The following is a 23,295-nucleotide window of genomic DNA, read 5'->3' as shown; positions in this document are numbered from 1 at the left end:
CTCCAGTAGGTGTACCAAAACATTCAAGGGCCATTTGCTCAAAAGTGGGGTTACAAGTTCAACTTTCAATGCAGAATGACTTTCCTATTGTTCCTCAACTACAGTGTATGATATACAATTTTGTAGTTCTGAGTCTCTACTTTTATCTAATGTAAAAAGAAAAACACAATTCAATTATTTTGCTGCATAAGACTGAATCGAAGCAGTCGGTCACATATTGTCCCGTGTACATTGTGTAATTTACAGATGGTCCCTAGCTAGCCCCATAGGGATATCCAAAGTAACCCAAATTTATCACAGGCATTATAATCGGGTCATGTGCAACTGCACTCTGCATTGATGATTCCTTGTGTGCTGCCAACCATGGGCGTGTGGGCAGGATTGAAACAAACCCAACCTCCATTTACGTTGTGATGCAGTCAAGCATTTCGCAACACCCGCAATAACATCTGCTAAACACGTGTATGTGACCAATAAATTTGATTACCACAAGTCTCACAAAATTCAGTTTTGGACGAGCCTGACTATGACCAAAATTAAACTATTCACAATTTGTCAATTTTGACTGTATAATAAATGTTTGACTCATATACACTGAGCATACCAAATATTAGGAACACCTTCCTAATATTTAGTGGCAAGTGACATCAATAAGGGACCATAGCTTTCACCTGCACCGTCTGTCATGCAAAGAGCAGGTGTTCTTAATGTTTTGAGTGCTCAGTGTATATGCTTTTATCCGAAGCGACTTAGTCATTCATGCATACATGCATACACCCACACGTATGGGTGTTCCTGGGTATCAAGTCCATTACCCTGGCATTACAAGTGCCATGCTCTACCAACTGAGCTACAAAGTACCACATAGGCTTTGAATATGAATCTTTGTCAAATCTACTCAAGAAAAGTCTAACTGAAAAATATCAACAGTAGGATTCTTCGGTGATGTCCTCAGCAATTATTTTCTGTGCTAGCTTCATCTGGAAAATTTAAATAGAATGTTCATATTTCCTTTAAAGGCACAATGCAGCCATTTTTAGACCAACATCAAATCATTACTGGGTAACAATTAAGTACCTTACAGTAATAGATTTCCATTAACTGGGCACAAATAGCTTTTTAGCAAAAAACTTTGTCAAGCAAGGACTGTCTGAGAATGATCTGGGGGGAGGGGGGAAACTAAAAACGGTCTCTTATTGGAGTGGTTTGGAACTGTGTTATTGGTCTATTAACCAATTTACCATATGGTGATGTCACCATGGAAAGCTGAAATTCCCTCGCATGCAAACCTGCGGATTAGAAGGTCCTGTGTAGATTGTATTTTTAACCAGCAACTGTCAGAAAATAACACTGATTTAACACTGATTTAACACTGATAACAGATTTTTTTCAAAATGTTAGTTTTAGCAGTTGTACAATATGATAGAAAAACACAGGAAATTGTTTTTATTTTGACTGTACTGGGCCTTTAATATTGTGTTGTGTCTGTATACTTTTTGATAAGTGAGGCATGTTTATAAATGCTTTATAAATACTTTAATGGGAAAATAGAATTGACAGTACATTGACTGCATAGAAATCATACATAGACCTTTAATGTTGGTGTTATAGATCAGTGGCAAACTGCACAGATAATTAACCATGAAATGCTTAGTTATAAATGCTTAATGAATGGGAAAATAGATAAGCTTTACTTTGACTGCATATAATTAATAAATAGACCCTTTATGTGTGCATTATAGACCAGTATGCTCAACCTAATAGGGATGTGGAGGAGGGCTGTTTAATGAGTTGCGAAAGAGCCTTGACCCTCAACTACACGATTTTGATCTGTAAAATTTACCCTGAGGATTCAACACTGTGGGGATCTTCATGTACCATTGACCTCATTGAGAAGAAAAAGACCATACTTTAAGTCACGGGCCTATACCGGCCGGTGCGGGAAATGGGGCTAGTACTGGCTATATAGCAGCATCATTTTCAAAATGTGGTTTGGCCTTTAGGCATATTCACTAACACTGGTATGGCACATTTTAGAGAACAGCCATAATGATCACACTACGCTGTCGTTGTAATGATGTGTCTATTAAGATGCCTAAATGTGAGCTTTTGCATAGCATCTTATGAATGCGCTATTGATATGCTATGGATATATTTCATTAACCTTTAATGTGGTTAGGACCTGTTATAACACGTTCATGAAATACTTATAGATGTGTAATGAAGGTGTTATGGCTATGTAGTCAAATTAAATCATTACCCTTGATTCAATCTAGAGCAGGAGGCTATTCCATTGTATTCTTAATATGTATGGTTGTGGAAGATGGTAGTCCTTATGATGGTAAGATGATAGCTATGATGCTAATTAGTAATAGAGGTTGAAGTTAACTTTTGTGCATAGTGACACCAGGGGTCCTTTCCATGTACTGTATTTTCATTTACACCAGGTGGGGGAGCTGTATACATACTCTAATGATCTCAGTGCTTTGGCATTGTAAGCCTCTCTATCTATTTAACGGATCTCAGAACTCGATCACATTATTAATGTGTGCCTTGCTTCAAGGTGACAGAGAGCAATGGTGCTGGGGTTTAGGTGTGGGCTGGGAAAGTGGAGCAGTTAAATGCAGTGTTCTCAATGACGATCTGGCTGCTCCACATACAGCGAGTGACCCACTTTCTCTCCTTCCCCGAGACCCAACACAAGGCACTGTTTCTGGGGGAATCTCCGGGTCTGAGAGGAGGGCAGATCCCCAGACTTTGCCCAGGGCTGAAACACCTAAGCTGCATTGAGATTGGTCAACGAGAGCTGCCGCGGTGAGAAGTTAGTTAGAGGGTCTTGTGTGATACCAGACGACACACACGCTAAGTTGACAGGACAAGGCCAGGATCTGTTGTCAATTTGTAGTGCCGAGAAAAGCTAATCACAATTTATTTGGCAGAAATTATACTTATGTGGTAGTAAGAGCAAGATGATACACTGGTCCCCACCACACAAACTAATCCAACAAATACATTTAAACACACATTTATTAAGTATTCCAATTCAAAATCCTATTTCCCTAACCTCAAACCCCTAACCCTAAAACTAAACGTAACCTTAACTCCTAAACCCTAATTCTAACTCTAAACCTAACCCCAAAGCCTAAAATAGCCTTTTTCCTTGTGGGGACCGACAAAATGTCCCCACTTTTCCGAATTGTCCTTGTTTTAATATCCTTGTGAAGACTTCTGGTACCCACAAGGATAGTAAAACCAAACCACAAACACACAAAAACCCATCTATGGAAAACTCGCTCGCAAACTACCATACACCTGTTATTAATATCCCAATAGCAGTCACCCCTGATAAAGGGTCATAGCTTCAGCCAACGTGTTCCCATCAATTGGCCTCATCTGCTGGGGTCACACACTGCTGCCCATTATCAAAGTGCTTAGCCATGCATTGAGATGTGGTTATTAGCGGTGACTAATGAAGATGTGGCTAATCACCTACAACCAGCTGTGTCACAGAGAGGGCCTAGGCTTTAGCTCACAGGGCTAAGAGTGTTATGTGGTGTGCAGGAGACGCAGTCGGTCACATGAGACTGATCCTGAGCAAACGTGATGTGGGTGCTAGGATGGCAACTAACAAGATGCTGAGCAGAGGGGAAAATAACAATATTGCTATCGATATCATCACAGATGCCTGTTAGTTAGACCTTACCACTACAAGAGTTATACTGAACATAACTCATTCAATTTCTCACCACCACATGGGTCATGTTGTCGGGCAGGGTATCAATGTCCAGTCCTCCCCCCAGTGCGTTGCGTACCGCTCGGTTCTGACCATGTTTGATGGAGGGCTGCTGGTCTTGGTAGATCCTGCCCATCTCAGACGAGCCCCCATCTATCCGCAGTGACGTATCATCTACAAACATGAAAGATGACATAACAGTCAAGATAACATGGTCATTCGATAGAAACAGCAATATCACATCTCATGCAAACTATGAGAACACCACAACAAGAAATACATAAGTGATTAAAAACAAACAGAAAAGCTATACTCAGGGGCGAGATGCACCCCAAAAATCTGAGGGGGAACTAAATACGTGAGAATGTACCCCCCCCAGGCAAAAATGTATATTCTTATGCCACTAGTACCCTAACCCGTAATCCATATTGTAAAAAAAAAAAGATCATATTTATGACCAACGGAACAAGCAATGATCTACTTACAGTGCATTTGGGAAGTATTCTGACACCTTTACTTTTTCCACATTTTGTTAGGTTGTAGCCTTGTTCTAAAATGTATTCAATTGTTCCCCCTTCATCAATCTACACACAATACCCCATAATGACAAAGCAGTAATGGGTTTTTCAAAATTTTTACACAAATATTCAGACCCTTTACTCAGTACTTTGTTGAAGCACCTTTGGCAGCGGTTACAGCCTCGAGTCTTCTTGAGTATGACGCTACAAGCTTGGCACACCTGTATTTGGGGAGTTTCTCCCATTCTTCTCTGCAGATCAGGTTGGATGGGGAGCGTCGCAGCACAGCTATTTTCTGGTCTCTCCAGAGATGGTCGATTGTGTTCAAGTACGGGCTCTGGTTGGGCCGCTCAAGTACATTCAGAGACTTGTCCCGAAGTCACTCCTGTATTGTCTTGGCTGTGTGCTTAGGGTCATTGTCCTGTTGGAAGGTGAACATTCACCCCAGTCTGAGGTCCTGAGCGCTCTGGTGCAGGTTTTCATCAAGGATCTCTCTGTACCTTGCTCCGTTCATCTTTGTCTCGATCCTGACTAGTCTCCCAGTCCCTGCTGCAGAAAAACATTCCCACAGCATGATGCTGCTGCCACCACCATAGGGATGGTGCCAGGTTTCCTCCAGACGTGACACTTGGCATTCAGGCCAAAGAGTTCAATCTTGGTTTCATCAGACCAGAGAATCTTGTACTTTAGGTGCCTTTTGGCAAACTCCAAGGGGGCTGTCATTTGCCTTTTACTGAGGAGTTGCTTCCATCTGGCCACTCTACCTAATTGGTGGAGTGCTGCAGAGATGGGAGAACCTTCCTGAAGGACAACCATTTCATGGTGACCTCCCTGAGCAAAGGCCCTTCTCCCCCGATTGCTCAGTTTGTTCGGGCGGCCAGCTCTAGGAAGAGTCTTGGTGGTCCCAAACTTCTTCCATTTAAGAATGATGGAGGCCACTGTGTTCTTGGGGACCTTTAATGCTGCAGAAATGTTTTTGTACCCTTCCCCAGACTCTTCGACCTAATGGCTTGGTTTTTGCTCTGGTCTGCACTGTCAACTGTGGAACCTTATATACCGTAGACAGGTGTGTTGTAGAAACATTGAGGATGATCAAAGGAAACAGGATGCACCGGAGCTCAATTTCGAGTCTCATAGCAAAGGTTCTGAATACTTATGTGAATAAGATATGTTTGTTTTTGATACATTTTCAAAAATTTATAAAAGCCTGTTTTCGCTTTGTCATTACGGGGTATTGTGTGTAGATTGCTGAGGAAATAGTTTTATTGAATTCATTTTAGAATAAGGCTGTAACATAAAATGTGGGGAAAAGTAAAGGGGTCTGAATTCTTTCCGAAGGCACTGTAAGCCTTCCTCTTAACTTCATTGATAGCCTGAAATGGCATTGGGAACCTGTCTGGGCTAGCTAAAGCCAACTTCATAAAACTGCTAGGTGGCTGGTATTTTATTTAGAATTTTTAAACGGAACAGATCTGAGGTGGCATGTGCCCGTGCCCCGCATGGGGGTGACACATCTGTTTATACTTGTAAAACAATGCCTTCTGAACATCACCCGATGTCCTGAGCCTTAAATCTTACTGCCTTATTTGGCACCTAGTGTTTCACCAGTGACTTGGATTGGTCCGTGGGTTGTGGAGGTATTACCTTTGAGGTTGACTGCTTAACACAGACGTGTGAAAAAGATTGATGGAGTTGTGATGCATTAGGTGGGAAAGATACTCATCAAACCACAAGTCACAACTATGTGCGCCTCATAAGGAATACAGTCAATGAACAGAAACATGGGGATGGAAGTTTTTAACATTCACAATTAAGATTCCCAGCAGGAAAATCAATAACTCTAAACTATCTCTGGGAGACCACCAGGACACCTTTGCAGAGACAACTCAACACGACACATCTGGACAGACAGTAACACTTCCGTGTGTGTTTGCTTTATGATGAGCCTTATAACTGAAATTGATTCAACAGCAAATCAGCATATGAATCATATACAATTGGCGGGAAGAAGATAGTGACCATTGACATACGCATTACAGCAAGTTCGTGTGACTTAATATCTTGGGATTTTCTAGGTTGTAGACCCAAATAATCAACTGGGTTAGCACTCTCTGGCTTTAGCATCACGCCACATGTGGAAAAAGTTATCCCCTGCCACATTATGAGCAAAACTTTCAGGCTGAATGAAACTTTCAGGTTGAATAAAAAGTACTTTTGTAAGGACCGTGCAAGTGGTCAATAGTTTCGTAAACGTTCTGTAATTGAGCCAAAGTATAATTAAGGAAAAACAATTAGTCTGTAGAAACAAATAGTGTTCTGACAATGCCAGGACATTTAATCCATAGTACAGACATTCAAATCATTTAAAAGGGTAACTGTAGTGCCTCTTTTCGCCCTGTCTGCCCCCTTTTCCATTTGAAAAATGCTTGAAAACTGGGAGCATTATGTTGAGTGTGTCATCTCTACAAAAGGTGAGTTCGTTCAACAAACCTACCACCTGGTATCAATTTCAGTTGAACGATTTGATTTTACATTCCAAAATGTTATGGCGAGGCCACAAATAGCACATTTTTGAATGGATTACTGTATGGATATAGCAACAATATTCAAACTGAAAATGGCTTTGCTATCTCTACTACATGCAATGGAAAGTCACTGCAGTTTAGACCCGAAGCAGACACAATCGCCACACTCTACCTCCTCGATGGCTAATTCACACTCCAGTCAGAGACGGAAGAGGAAGCGAGACATCCCTCATCTCTTCTAGTTACATTACAGTCAATGAACTAAGCAGACCAGACTGCTAATGCATTGGTATCTATCTCTGAGCTGTTTCCTAAAAACCATTGTTACGAAAGTTGCACTTTGAAAACTCGCATTATTTACCGACTGCTAAGTGCTTAGATGCTTCTTTGCTCTTCCGCATCAGTTTATACACAGACATAAACGTCTCCACTAAACATAAACGTCTTGATTCTGGCTCTCTGTGACCGCCAATAACTTCAGAACAAAGTTGACTACAAAGACAAAGTTGCCAATGTCTGCAATTGTTTCAAACAAGCAAAGGCAAAAAAAAAAATATTTCAGAGGAAAACTGCGACGACTGCATTAAAAGATAACAGTATACAGTATAGGCTACAAAGGCCTATATATTTCAACCATGACTATGAATACAACCGCTCTAGGAGCTGATCCGTCATCAGTATTGTGGAATAATTCTAATGGTAGGGTAAGATTTGAATGGAGAAAGCTGATATGAGAGCAGCACTGCTTTTCTTTCCATCCTATTGACACATGCTCCAACCACGCACTTGAACGTTCTCAACACGCGGTGTTTTGGGAAACGCATGTGAAATCTTCGGCAGCTGTAGAAAGATGCATTATTAAAACCCTGGTAAGCTTAAGTGTCCATCGCTACCGGGAAACCGTGCCCAGGAAGTTACCAAAGTCAACATCTTCAGTCCAACATTGGCTGTTTGGCCAATTATATTATAACTGTAGAAAGGCCGTAAACAGGATTTGAGTTTGTGTGAGGTCCGAAGGGGGGGGGGGGGGGGGGGGGATATTTTTGAAAGTTGAAGCTGATTTACTGCATTTCTATACAATTACAAAACTTTAAAAATGCTATTTGAAGAACTTCAAAAACATGCAAAAATGACCCCGGCTGCTGTAGGCTCATTCACCTCAGGTCGATCTACAAACACAGCCTATTAGCGATACAATTGTAATGTTATAGCCTTGAAAAGGGGGAAATATGAACAATGTATCACACTGATACGTAGCATCAGCGACAAAACAAAAATGTATTGCATTTTCAGAACTGTATTGCTTGCATTTTTATGGCATTTGAATGTAGGCCTAGGTCTATAGAGAAGACAGGCCATGTGGAGATGTTTATATTGAAACGCATCTTCTGTTCGATAAGATTAGTGTTCTGAGCTTTGAGCATCACTAGGAGCAATATTTAGATGTGGACCCCTAATTGATTTTCTTTGTGTACAAAATATGTATTTTGATGATTTTATTTTTCTCAAATTAAGAGTAATTACAGGAAAGAAAGAAAAGAAAACACCCTTGAGGGGTATCGTGACATCACAGCATCTCTGAGTCCACCTATCAGTTCTGTTTCAGGGGGAGGGGTTAAAAGTAGGAAATTAAGAATGAATTGCACCTAAACGTGGAAATTAAGACCAGGATTGATGTGTTTCACTAATTTAGCCTTGAACAACTGTTTTAACGGAGTTGTTTTTTGAGTCAAGTTACTCAATGGGGAAATAATCAGAGTTAACATTTGATGTGCAACGCTTTACGGTGAGCTTAGTGTTTCGAATGTTTTCTGCAGAGTTGTTTGATGGTCTTTTCATATTTCAAGTTCACACAGTCAGAAGAATTACAAAATACTTAATACCCGCATCTAACATATTTGGAATTTGTCCAATTCCTGTGTGTGCGTGGGTGGGTGCGTGGGTGTGTGTTTTTTTTTTCAGTGTCCGAGTATGTGCATGCGCATGTATGTGTGTGTTATGTCATCTGGTCAACACATCAGAGGGTTACGTTTTCATGTTAACTCTGGCCATTGCTTTGCTTGAGGAATTTATGTCCTATTTAACAGCTCCATCGTGACTTACTGTGTTGTGGACATTTTACTACGGCAAAACCACATTTACCAAGTAACTCGGTCAGTAGAAATGGTTATATAAACAGACTGTCATATGGAGAGGGAGGAGATAAACAGAAAGCCCAACACATTAGACAAACAATATAGTGGTAGTTCTTTGGGGACTTTGACAAATGCTCTTCAGAAACGACATTCTTAGTTGAGCTGGGTTATTAAACTGTGACATGGACGTTAATAAGCTTGAGTCAAGGTAGTAATATATTATTACAAAATACACAGAGGGTGAAGAGGGTAAGGGGGATACACGAGAAGCTTGGCTGGTTTGGTTGGATCTCTTTCTAGTGACGCTATGCCCTCACCAGGGAGGAAATAGCAGGAGTGATTCCAAACCAGGGAGGCAGAACGAGTGTCTCTCTCCCCCCCTCTCTCGCTCTCTCCTTAAAGGTATACAAAAACGATAATGTTAGGTTGTATATAGCCTCCACTTATGGTGTAGGAATGAAACTGATTATTTTGAAAAAACAACTGTCTCTCCCTCTTTCTACAGAACCATATGATGTGAGGTAGTATACCTAAATATAGTCCGTATTTATGGCGTTGGAATGTAAAGTTTAAACAAAATAATTTGTCGAGGGAGGTTGGCCAACACAGCCATTCCTGAGTGCAGAATGTGCATAGCCGACAACTATATTTATTGAGACCATTTTTGCGTCAAAGGATGTAACAAAAGACTAGCCTGGTCAAGCAGACTGACTGCTGCGCTCACATTGAAATGTTAATGTGAGCAGACAAAGAAAGATTACACCAGGCAAAATAACTGAAAAGAGGGAAACACATTTGGGAGGAGTAAGAGAGAGCGAGATATAGGATTTAATTGAAATCAAATTGAATTTATTTGGGTAGAAACATACAGCACGATGTCCATTGCATCCCCAGAGGATAGCACTTAAAAGTGTTCATTTTAATACTTTCACAAGAAAGGAATCTGTGTCAATGGAGTTCATGTGCACAGACCGAGTAGTCAAGCATTTGAACATTATGGCACATCTCTTTTCCATTTTACTGTCAAGCTTAATGTTGTAGGGTCTGAAGCGATCCATCCCTGTGGAACAGAAGGCTGGCTTGTATAGGTGGAGACGGGATGCTGGGAGGTCCCAGGATGGTTCCGTTTGTCATCGTAGTTCTGGATGATTAGCTTTGTGACAGGATGGCAGGGGTCTAGGATGATAGTACCTGGAGTCATCCATCCTGTCACTGTGACGTAGTATCCCTCGCACCCGAATTAGTCCCGAGGTGCTGCAGATCTAAGCAGAGTATGTGGATGAGAGCGATTCCTGGGCTTGTAGGCATGCCAAGTCTTCACTACAACGGTCTAGCTGAGCTTCTCTGAGTAGATCTAGCTTTGGATCAAGGTAGTCTGCTGCAGAGGGACTTGCGGTTAAGTGGTTGATAATGTGTTGTACTTGAGCAGCAGCATCTAGGAGCTCTTGATAGGATTTGTGTATGCTTACATCTTGAGCACAATTGTTGAACGTCACTGTACCACAGAAGAAGGATTTCTTGACCTCTGATTGATCTTCTGATGGCTCAGGAGTAGAGTCTTTGGGCGGTTGCTCTGGAGACTGGGGTAGAAGAGGGCCACGTTGCCATGTGCTTGGTTTAGAGAGCTCTGATAAAATATTTTCTCTAGTCAGATCATCAGCTGGGTTGTTTGCTGAATCAATGTATCGCTGGTCTTGGATTTTATTTTTTACTATTTTCTACAATGTATAATAATAACAGTGAAGACATCAAAACTATGAAATAACACATATGGAATCATGTAGTAACCAGAAAGTGTTAAACAAATTCAAAAATATGTTATATTCTTCAAACTAGCCACCATTTGCCTTGATGACAGCTTTGCACACAAGCTTGTAGTGTCATACACCAAGAAGACTCAAAGCTGTAATCGCTGCCATAGGTGCTTCAACAAAGTACTGAGTAAAGAACAGAATAAAATGTTATTGCCCATCCAGGATGGACATTTTTCTTTGGCATCACCTTCCATGAAAAGGATCACATACATTCACACATCATACACATTTAAACCAGTCAGTCCATCGTGTTGCATACACTAAACAGAGGGCATTGACACATTCACTCCCAAGCGACCGCTTTCCCAACTGGACTGGATAGATAAGTATGTATACTGATACAACAGCACAAGGAACGAATGAATGTTTGAACGCATCCTCAAGCACCGGCCAGAAGGAAGCCTCTCGAACGGAGGGTGTAGAGGGGACGCCAATGATAGCCGTTGCCTTCTTTTTTGGTTGCTTTGTGGAACAGACTTCTGAAATGTGCCTGTGGTCAACCAATCACTTTGCTGGCTGTGTTTGCTATTCTGGTGAGTTTGATTTTGCTCCTCACCATACAAGACTGTCATATTGAACGTGAGGATGCTCTCCACCAAGCTGCTGTACACCCTCTCCAGAACATCCTGGCTGATCCCAAACCCCTTCAATATCCCGATTGAAAAACAGGCGTTGGTTTTCTTTCTTCTTTTTTTGATCAGCTCCTTTGTCTTTTCCACTTGACGAGCACCATTCTTGAAGGTTGTTGGTCTGTTTAAAATAGCTGTCCCCATCTGACGTAGCATCTAAAAAAAATAATGTTTTTAAAAACCTACCAGAGCCATGTCATCCGTGTACTTGAGAAGGCTCACATTGTTTCCTTGGATCTTCATCTCATTAGTGTAGATGGAGAACAACAACGGTGAAAGGACACACCCATTTCCATGCATTTGGCCTGAAGGCGGTGTGAGGGCCACAGGTCGAAAGCCATTTGGTGATTTAGCATCTGCCTTCTTAGGCACTGGTACAATGGCCGACAGCTTCCAGGAGTTTGGCACTGTACAGGAGCTCAGCAGGAGTTGAAACAGTCGTGTGAAGACTCCCTTGAGCTGGTTGGCGCAGACCTTCAGTACTTTGCCCCATAGTTCGTCTGGGCCCGGTGCTTAATGTGACTTAATATGTGACAATCCTGAAGCCACCTTGTTCTCTGACAGGAGAGGATTTGGGGATGCGCTCATATTTGTTTCATTAGTCTTTTAAAATCGACGGTATCAAATCTTCCATAAAAACAGTTATGGTCGTTTACAAAATATGAACAGTCTGCTATGTTATTGTCCTCTCTTTTCCTTTCTCCTCCCACCCTTGCATTAAGCCCTTCCCATGCTTGTTTTGGATTGGCTGGACAGATCCACTGCTCCACTTTATCCTTGAAGTCCTTTTTTTAGCTTTCAACATTTTTGACCGGAATTCATTTCTCTTTACAGCATCAGTATCTCCTTTCAGGGATGCAAACTTCCTTTCATTGAGGCACATTTTCAAGTCATTGGAGACCCAGGGCTTGTTGTTGGGAAATACTGTATGTATGATATGATGCTGTCTGTCAACTCAACTCGTGGGGATCCCTGCACGATTCAAAGAGTACCTCCCAGTCTGTGACGTCAAAGCAATCCTTGAGCTCCTCCCTACTCTCCTCTGTCCATACCTGAATGGATTTCTCTACAGGTTTTTTTTCTTCGTTTCACCTGCTGGCTGTATCTCAGTAGGAGATGGATAACGTTATGTCTGATTTCCCGATGGGTGCTCTGCACACTGCCTTGTATGCATCCTCTGCGTTGCCATAACACTGGTCCAGGATACAAGTTGAGCGAGTTGGACAGGTGACATACTGTTGCAGAGTTGCGAAGTGCGAGGAGAGGTAGAGTGTATTAAAATCCCCCAAGCAAATACTGGCGGGTCAGTTGATCGTGAAAGCGCAGCATTGAAACCATCTGTAATCCTAGCAGCAGCTTCTTTATTGTTTGGTCCAGGCACTTAGACCAGAATAACGGTAATCTGTCCAAACTCACGTGGTAGATAGAATGGCCTGAATGATACAACTCGAATGATACAACAGGAATTTCAATCACATTACACTATTATCTACAAAAGATACATAGCCCCCAACCTATTGATTTGTGATGTCTTGATCTGCTCTAATAAGTGTATCCATCAATGTTCACATCAACATTGTCCTGCTTGAGGCACGTTTCTGTAAAGCAGATTGAATGAATCTTCAAATCTAGCCCTTTGCTGCCAACTCATCCAGTTTATTATTTAGTGACTGCACATTCAACAGGGTGATCACCGGGAGTTGTTCTTTTTATTGACAGATAGCCAGGGGCACACGCCAACACAATTTACAAACAAAGCATTTGTGTTTAGTGAGTCCGCCGGATCAGAGACAGTAGGGATGACCAGGGATGTTCTCTTGATAAGTGTATGAATTGGACCATTTTCCTGTCGAATATGTAACAAGTTATTTTGGGTGTCAGGGAAAATGTATGGAGTAAAAAGTACATTTTCTTTCAGAATGTAGTATAGTAAAAGTAGGCAAAAATATAAATAGTAAAGTACAGATACCCCCAAAAAACGACTTAAGTAAAAATAATTTAAAGTACTACTTAAGTACTTTATGCCACTGTATCCCATATAATCACATTGAATAACACATTCATAAATGGCAAACCAGAAAGTCAAGAAATGTATCATAAGGAACCAGGTTTTGAAGTATCTGTCCTATATACAGTATGAGAGATACTTTTGGTCATGTAGTGTATGTGGACACCTGCTCGTCGAACATCTCATTCCAAAATCATGGGGATTAATATGGAGTTGGTCCTCCCTTTGATGCTGTAGCAGCCTCCACTCTTCTGGGAAGGCTTTCCACTAGATGTTGGAACATTGCTGTGGGGACTTAATTCCATTCAACCACAAGATCATTAGTCAGGTCATGCACTGATGTTGGGCCATTACGCCTGGCTCGCAGTCGACATTCCAATTCATCCCAAAGGTGTTTGGTCAGGGCTCTGTGCTGGCCAGTCAAGTTCTTCCACACCAATCACGAAACCATTTCTGTATGGACCTTGCTTTGTGCACGGGGGCATTGTCATGCTGAAAGGGCCTTCCCCAAACTGTTGCCACAAAATTGGAAGCACAGAATCTTCTAGAATGTAATTGTATGCTGTAGCGTTAAACTGTATCTTCGCTGGAATTAAGGGGCCAAGCGCGAACCATGAGAAACATACTGTATATAACGGTCATGAATTTGTATTGTCCTTTTGTATGGTTCTTTTCTTAAACACCATTTTAAGATGTCTACATGATACTGCAACACATTTTCCCCAAGGGAACAATAAAGACAGTAAAGTAAAATGTCTGTTTATTAGGGGTGTGCCAAGTTCTAGGATATGGATAAATTAAAATTAAAAAAAATATATATATATATATTTTTTTTTTTACAAGGTGCCTTATTCCTATTATAAACTGGCTACCAACATAAATAGAACAGTAAAGAATAATTTTTGCATCATACCTGTGGTATATTGTCTGATATACCACAGTTTTCAGCCAATCAGCATTCAGGACCCAAACTACCCGACGCTATTTTGATGTCCATGAGGGAACGTTACAAATAGGTTCCTATTTGGTTCTGATAGAACGTCATCCTTGGTGACATTTCGTAACGGTCCCAAAGGAACGTTGTTCGTGGGACCTTTGTGTAGTTCCCTCTAAGTTACCAGGATGTCGCTGAGGACCATGTCAATACTTTTTTAGGATGTTCTCAGGACTCATTTTACTCGTCGTTAGGACATTGCGTGATTGAACATTCTATGGGGGACCTTAGTCTAGTTCCTGTAAGTTACCAGGATGTCACTGAGGACCATGTCAATACTTTTTTAGGACGTTCTCAGGACTCATTTTACTCGTCGTTAGGACATTGCGTGATTGTCCCAAGGGAACATTCTATGGGGGACCTTAGTCTAGTTCCTCTAAGTTACCAGGATGTCGCTGAATACCATGTTGGGACGTATTTAACACGCTCAGGACATTCATTTTAACAGTCTTCAGGACATTCATTGTGTGGTGGTCCTGTTCAGCTAAAATAATGTAAAAAAAACATTTTAAAGCAGTGGCAAGATGATTACATTTGACATGATCACTAAGTACTGCTTTTTCAATATGACCCCACCTGGGATTTTGGGTACTCTGATCTTTCTGTTGCGCCACAAAGAAAGTCTCTAGCATTCTCAGAAGTCCCCTACACATTCATTACTTATGATACACCTCTTAGAAAAAGATAGCCACCTGCTCTGCTATTTCAGTTAATCTGACTCTTCTCTAATCACATATTTAATGTATTTATTCAAGCAATGAGGGTTTTCTGTATAGTTGTATAATGTTGGTGGGGCATATCATTCTGTTTAGATGTTACTCCTGAAATCACTATGTTAAATTAAATCGATTCTCGTGTAGTTTTAACAACGTTCTGATTTACTTAAGTGCAAAGTAAATGGAATAAAGGTGAAATCAGTCATTGACACAGACACGGTGGTGTATCAGGATGATTGGACTGCTGTGAACCAAGTATAATAATGTTTATGACCAACAGAACAAGCATTGATCTACCTACAGTACGTTTGGGAAGTATTTAGACCCCTTGACTTTTTCCACATTTGGTTAGGTTATAGCCTTATTCTAAAATTGATTCAACCCCCCTCCCCCACCAATCTACACACAATACCTCATAATGACAAAGCAAATGGGTTTTTCAATTTCTACATAAGTATTCAGACCCTTTACTCAGTACTTTGTTGAAGCACCTTTGGCAGCGATTACAGCCTCGAGTCTTCTTGGGTATGATGCTAAGCTTGGCACACCTGTATTTGGGGAGTTTCTCCCATTCTTCTTTGCAGAGCCTCTCAAGCTCTGTCAGGTTGGATGGGGAGCGTTGCTGCACACCTATTTTCCGGTCTCTCCAGAGATGTTCGATCGGCTTCAAGTCCGGGCTCTGACTGGGCCACTCAAGGACATTCAGAGACTTGTCCCGAAGCCATTCCTGCGTTGTCTTTGCAGTGTGCTTAGAGTCGTTGTCCTGTTGGAAGGTGAACCTTTGCCGCAGTCTGAGGTCCTGAGCGCTCTGGAGCAGGTTTTTAAACAAGGATATTTCTGTACTTTACTCCTTTCATCTTTCCCTCAATCCTGACTAGTCTCCCAGTCCCTGCCGCTGAAAAACATCCCCACAGCATGATGCTACCACCCCCATGCTTCACCGTAGGGATGGTGCCAGGTTTCCTCCAGACGTGACGCTTGGCATTCAGGCCAAAGAGTTCAATCTTGGTTTCATCAGATCAGAGAATCTTGTTTCTCATGGTCTGAGTGTACTTTAGGTGCCTTTTGGCAAACTCCAAGGGGGCTGTCATTTGCCTTTTACTGAGGAGTGGCTTCAGTCTGGCCACTCTACCATTAAGGCCTGATTGGTGGAGAGCTGCAGAGATAGTTGTCCTTCTGGAAGGTTCTCACATCTCCAGAGAGGAACTCTGGAGCTCTGTCAGAGGGACCATCGGTTTCTTGTTCACCTCCCTGACCAAGGCACTTCTTCCCCGATTGCACAGTTTGGCCAGGTGGCCAGCTCTAGGAAGAGTCTTGGTGCTTCCAAACTTCTTCCATTTAAGAATGATGGAGGCCACTGAGTTCTTTGGGAACTTTAATGCTGCAGACATTTTTTTGTACCCTTCCCCAGATCTCTGCCTCAACACAATCCTGTCTTAGAGCTCTACGGACAATTCCTTCGACCTCATAGCTTGTTTTTTTCTCTGACAACGCACTGTCAACTGTGGGACCTTATATAGACAAGTGTGTGCCTTTCCAAATCATGTCCAATCAAGTTTTGTTTTGTTTTTTATACATTAGCAAAAATTTCTAAAAACCTGTTTTCGCTTTGTAATTATGGGGTATTTCTTTCTTTTTGGATTTTGTGCTTATTGCTAGGTGTTTTTACTGGACTGTTTGAGCTAGAAACACAAGCATTTCTCTGCACCTGCGATAACATCTGCAAATCTGTGTACGTGACCAATAAACTTTGATTTAAAGTATAGGGCGAGTGAATACCTTCAACTAAATCTGCGTCTGGCATAAATGCAGGTCAGCAGTAGCCAGCCATGCATTATTTATTAGCCTATTTCGTGGATAATTGAATAGGACTAAGTAAGTAAATCATGTGCATTTTCAGCTGTCGGGATTGTTTCTTAGCTTGGAACAACTTGTGAAGAGTAAAATAAACATACAGATGTGCTTGGATTGATAGTGCAGTCATACGCACTTGGGGTATAGGCTTACTGGCATTTAAAGCGCACTTCCGTTTTTTAGATCATGAGTAAATCCGATTATCACACCGAGTTTCGGGTGTGATAAAACAGATAGGATTACAAATGTAAGTATGACGAGATCGGCGCACCCCTATTGGTTTTTCTCCTCTTTGTGTTCCCCCTGTAGAAACCACAACTACGAATCCATATCCTCATCCAATCCTCATGTTATTTGGGTAAAGTATCTGTGTGTGCCTTTCCAAATCATGTCCAATCAATTGAATTTACCACAGCTGGTTCCCAATCAAGTTGTAGAAACATCTCAAGGGCAATCAGTGGAAACAGGATGCACCTGCGCTCAATTGAGTCTAATAGCGAAGGGTCTGAATACTTATGTAAATAAGGTATGTTTTTACTTGATACATTTAACATTTTAAAAATAAATGTTTACGGGTTTGTCATTATGGTGTATTGTGTGTAGATTTAGATACACAAAAAAAAAACTCACCAAGTTTAGAATAAGGCTGTAAGGTAACAAAATATAGAAGTCAAGTCGTCTGAATGCTTTCCAAATGCACTGTAACTTGCAAACTTTTTCCTCCTGGCAAATATACCGGCTGGCGCCCGCATTGCTTCTGTGGTTTTCTTTACTAATGACAACATTGGACATGTGTGCGTTCCTTTCAAAGTAAGTGCCTTATTACATTGTCATTATAGTTTCTGTATATCGTGTTGTCGTTTCTACTGTAGCACACTATGGAGCATAATGTATATTCTGTTTTAATCACATTTTCAAATAATGGTGACAAATCATGCATTTTGATTCTTGTATAGATTGTGTGTAAAATCATTTTTGGAAGGTTGTACTGTGCTAACGCTAAGCTAAATGCCAGCTATACATCGTGCCATGTTTGACATCATACAATGCTTTCTGGATGTCATAACAAAATTGATTGTTCACTCAACTTAGATTGTAACTATCGTTACTCAGGGTTGCCAGCTCAGACCCCCCCCCCTTTCCAGAAGGTTTTATTTATCTTACAAACTTTGTTTCCTGCCCCCCCCCCCTCCACCCCAATTTATTGATAAATCCTCCATCATAGTAACATTTACTGCATTTCCCCAGAACTGAAATTAACCCCCCTACAAATCATTTCAACCAAGTCTGGCAGCCCTGTTTAACTTTCACACTACGGTTAGGCAGTTAGGCTTGCATTTGCGATGATGATCTGAGGTGATAACATTATTTGCTTTGTCAAACTGTAAACAACTTGTCAAGTCATGTGCTCCAGTTCTTGTAAACACTAACAAGTAGATCGAAGACTTATAATATCCTTTAAAAATGCCCAAACTAAATTAATATTTTACAGGCAATGGGCGCAGCCATCTTTGACTTTGCAATTCACTGTAAGATGCAAATAAACAATCTGGGATGAAAGTTCGCTTGTTTAACAAACATGGCTGCCATCCAAGTTAGCTAAACTAACAGCAGCTGACGCGCATCTCTTTTCTAAACAATATTACATTTCTCCGTTGTGCTCACCAGAGATGTGGTACATTGTAAACAAGTCTAGCTGTTAGGTCGCTAACTTACATTTCGTTTTTTTGTCAGCGCAACCTGTTATTTAGGCTGGTTTATAGATTGAGTTCTGCTGTTGATGCGTTTCGTTCTGTTGCTACTGTTCCAGACATATTTGCAAAGGTACACTGCAGGGACCATTCAACAACGACCACAAACGTGCGCTCAGACGCAGAAAATGGTTCAAACATTCCAAACCCACGAAGCACTGTTTAAAACTAAATGGAGAACAGCTTCAGGACCATGCAGCACTGTTTGCACAGTTGAGGTTACAGGAACCATACACCCCTTCAAGGTCCAGTGCACAGCACTACTCCAACCCAGCCTCCAGCTATAACCCCTAAACCCGAGCAAACACCACCCGTACCACCAGCAGTGGGCTGCCATTCCTGAGTTGTGGCTTTTCCCTTAGCAAATCACTGCTGTCTCACCTGCAAAGTTTAGGCAGTTTCTGCAGAGGAAATACAAAACGGGAGATAAACAGAGCGTCAAGCGTGACTGACTGTGCCAAAACTATAGGTGAAGATTATAAAACGTCTAAAAGATAACAAAAAGGATATAACTACTGACAATAGGGACAATACGTGTACTTAGGTAATGACAGTAGCGTACAAACTGCAGCCATTGCAAGCATCTCTAAATTCAGCATGTTACATTCTCCAATGAATAAGGCACTCACTTGTTATTTTCCAGCAAAAAAAAAGAAGGAGAACATGCCACCCATGGCATCCCCATGAAAGTATTGTTAGTGTTCAGAAGGGGAGATGGTGGTTATATGGGATGGTGAGGAGTGAGAAAAGGCTTGGGAGTGGTGATTTGGGAGTGAGAACAGGTGTGGGAACAGGTGTAGTGGAACAAGGCGTGGCCTGCACCAATTTGGAGCAATTAGTGCAATCAGGTCATCGGAAGAGGAATGGTCTTCAATACAGTTCCGCCTCTGGGCAGCCGAAGAAGTTTGTACAAAGATGTTGATCATGTTGTTTATTACAGTAACTACAGACAAAAAAGTTTGTACAAAATGTTGATCATATCATTTGCAGTTACAACAGACAAAGCAGTTTTAAAGACATGGGGTGATGGAGAACAGGAAGGGAGGGGAAAACAGCAGCGGAGCGATGTAAATGGCTTTTTGCATAAAGTAGCATATGCACAGACGTTAAGGTTGTTTCGCTTTCAGGAAGAGGCGTGTTGAGCCTGGTTATGCAGCCACTCCCTTAATTAAAACACTTGTTTCCAATGTGGACCTCGATGTTGTCGAAAAGAAAGGATGTTGTCGAAAAGAGACAGCTAGAGTGAAAGAGAGAGAACATCAGAAAGAGAGAGAGATAAACCTACACAGGGGGGAGGTGGTTCTAATAAGGGGTTTTGTTTGATTTCACTGCAACAGCGGAAGAGGATCTATTTCTGACGCTTCACAATCAAAGCTGTTTAATTGGGTCGATTTGGCTGCATTTATCTCTGCTGAGAAGATGAGGGGCTGCATCCCAAATGGCACCCTATTCCCTATATAGGGCACCACTTTTGACCAGTCTAAAGTAGTGCACTATATAGGGAATAGGGTGCCATTTTGACCAGTAAAGGTAGTGCATTATATAGGGAATAGGGTGGCATTTTGACCAGTCAAAAGTAGTGCACTATATAGGGAAAAGGGTGCCATTTGGGATTTAGCTGAGGGGTGTCCGAGTACGGAGGGAGGACGAAGAGGAGGAGTGAGAGAGGGTGAGAGAGAGAGAGATAGAGGAAGATGGACAGTGACTCAAGGAATGGACAGTTGTCATAACACTGTTCTGCAAAACACACACACACACTGGGTCTTGCTCCATCAGTGTGTCTCCCTCAACGATCCAACAAATCTCAGCACATCTTAAAGGCAATCAATGGGATGACAGGCCTATATACTGCACAGTACATACATGTCTTACAATAGGTGCACCCCTCTACACCAGACCCATGCTAAATTAGTATCCATTTTCTTTCAAATACTTTCAGAGTTCGATTGAACCTGCCTGCGTGTCAGATGGGCAGGGTTTGCAGTTTGCACTTCTGGGACAATTCCATTGGTTCCATTGTACCAGGCAATCTCAATCAAGTGCATCATTTGAAACAAAACAAATACTGTTTGAACCCAGGTTTTCCTTTGGAACAGGACGGCACCATTGCTTTATGTGAGATAACATTACGACAAAGGGAGATGTGTCCGCCCTAGAACATCCCTCTGGAGTGCCTGCATTGCGGCACCAACCTTGCAAATCTGGTGGGTGTTTGAAACACATATAAGGAAAGAAGCCAATGTAGGGCAAGCATCATCAGCCACATATGTACAGTACAGATACATAGGCCTATATAATACACTGGTAAGAACACATCCCTAAAGCTTCCACACTGGGTAACATGCTCAGAAACGCATGCATGCACATACACACACACACATACACATACACACACACACAGAGAGAGAGATCAGTAGGCCTAGAGTCAATAAACCCACATCAAGTGAAGCTACTATTTACCACCTTATCGAGACAAAATAATTATCTCACTAAATTATGTAGGTTAATTAAGCGTCATAATCACTCATCATTAGCAGTTTTTGTATGGGACAATACACTGTCATCCATCTCCTGAGTCTCTCAAATGGAACTATTGACTATCGTTATTTTCTTTCCCCCATTCTCTGTCAGCATATCATCCATCCACAGTTATCTCACAAGCCTCAGCATTATCATGGGCCAATACGGCCATACTCCATGCTGAATGCACTGAAGTTCAAGCTGTCTAAGTTCAGTTTCATCCAACAAAATGAGTGACAATGAAGGTAATCCATACTGCCCCTTTTCTTATAGCTGCATATAACTTATGTACTTTCTTTTGCAGGGAAGTTAATGGTCTTGGTACTTTAAGCTTTTTCCAATACATTAATGAACAATAAATTACTTCTGCTGACTTAACAGATGGCGCTCATACTGTTGGGTAAAGACTCCAAACGTAGGAGATTACGCATTTCTTAATTAAGAACGCCTTTGCTACGCACTTCTCAGTAGTTGGTATTCAGACTTACCTTATGAAGGTGTGAAAAGGGCTTTGCATGCATGGTTCCCTTGCGCACGCTGAATAAATGTAATTCATCCCTCCCACTTGCTGGCCAACATATTTTCTCATGGGGTTTTCATTCAACAGGGTTTTCAGTACATTTATCTTTAAGCCATCCCTTTAAATATGGTGAACCTTTAAGTTAGAAATTTGTCAACAGATTCAATAGAATATATTGACAGAATGGGTTCAGAATATTAGGGATCAATGAAAGAACGCCACCTCAATATATGCATATTCGTCTCTGTTTCAGCAACAATTGGTAGATTTAATAATACTCTGGTCTTTTAGATTATTTAGGGTTAGGAAAGTATTTGTGAATCATAAAAAAGGGTTTGGAGAGCCTTTACGAACAAAACAAAAAAAATCATGCCACATTTACAGTTGAAGTCGAAATACATTTAAACTCACTTTTTCACAATTCCTGACATTTAATCCTAGTAAAAATGTCCTCTCTTAGGTCAGTTAGGATCACCACTTTATTTTAAGAATGTGAAATGTCAGAATAATAGTAGAGAGAATTATACAGTGCCTTGCGAAAGTATTCGGCCCCCTTGAACTTTGCGACCTTTAGCCACATTTCAGGCTTCAAACATAAAGATAGAAAACTGTATTTTTTTGTGAAGAATCAACAACAAGTGGGACACAATCATGAAGTGGAACGACATTTATTGGATATTTCAAACATTTTTAACAAATCAAAAACTGAAAAATTGGGCGTGCAAAATTATTCAGCCCCTTTACTTTACTTTTAGTGCAGCAAATTCTCTCCAGAAGTTCAGTGAGGATCTCTGAATGATCCAATGTTGACCTAAATGACTAATGATGATAAATACAATCCACCTGTGTGTAATCAAGTCTCCGTATAAATGCACCTGCACTGTGATAGTCTCAGAGGTCCGTTAAAAGCGCAGAGAGCATCATGAAGAACAAGGAACACACCAGGCAGGTCCGAGATACTGTTGTGAGGAAGTTTAAAGCCGGATTTGGGTACAAAAATATTTCCCAAGCTTTAAACATCCCAAGGAGCACTGTGCAAGTGATAATATTGAAATGGAAGGAGTATCAGACCACTGCAAATCTACCAAGACCTGGCCGTCCCTCTAAACTTTCAGCTCATACAAGGAGAAGATTGATCAGAGATGCAGCCAAGAGGCCCATGATCACTCTGGATGAACTGCAGAGATCTACAGCTGAGGTGGGAGACTCTGTCCATAGGACAACAATCAGTCGTATATTGCACAAATCTGGCCTTTATGGAAGAGTGGCAAGAAGAAAGCCATTTCTTAAAGATATCCATAAAAAGTGTCGTTTAAAGTTTGCCACAAGCCACCTGGGAGACACACCAAACATGTGGAAGAAGGTGCTCTGGTCAGATGAAACCAAAATTGAACTTTTTGGCAACAATGCAAAACGTTATGTTTGGCGTAAAAGCAACACAGCTGAACACACCATCCCCACTGTCAAACATGGTGGTGGCAGCATCATGGTTTGGGCCTGCTTTTCTTCAGCAGGGACAGGGAAGATGGTTAAAATTGATGGGAAGATGGATGGAGCCAAATACAGGACCATTCTGGA

The 23,295-nt window shown here is 41.4% G+C and overlaps 1 protein-coding gene across 1 annotated transcript in view; it reads right to left on the bottom strand.

Annotated features, from left to right (window-relative positions):
* LOC139367533 (plexin domain containing 1) overlaps nt 1-23,295 on the bottom strand; it is a 102,636-nt gene that overhangs the window by 72,324 nt on the left and 7,017 nt on the right. The window contains exon 2 of the mRNA XM_071105778.1: nt 3,747-3,907. Within this exon, the coding sequence (XP_070961879.1) occupies nt 3,747-3,907 (161 nt within the window). The remainder of the gene's footprint in view (nt 1-3,746; nt 3,908-23,295) is intronic.

The sequence above is a fragment of the Oncorhynchus clarkii genome, chromosome 16 (genome assembly GCF_045791955.1).
Source record: "Oncorhynchus clarkii lewisi isolate Uvic-CL-2024 chromosome 16, UVic_Ocla_1.0, whole genome shotgun sequence".
NCBI lineage: Eukaryota > Metazoa > Chordata > Actinopteri > Salmoniformes > Salmonidae > Oncorhynchus > Oncorhynchus clarkii.
The sequence above is the reverse complement of the archived record's forward strand: the minus strand, read 5'-3'. Positions and strand labels throughout refer to the sequence as shown.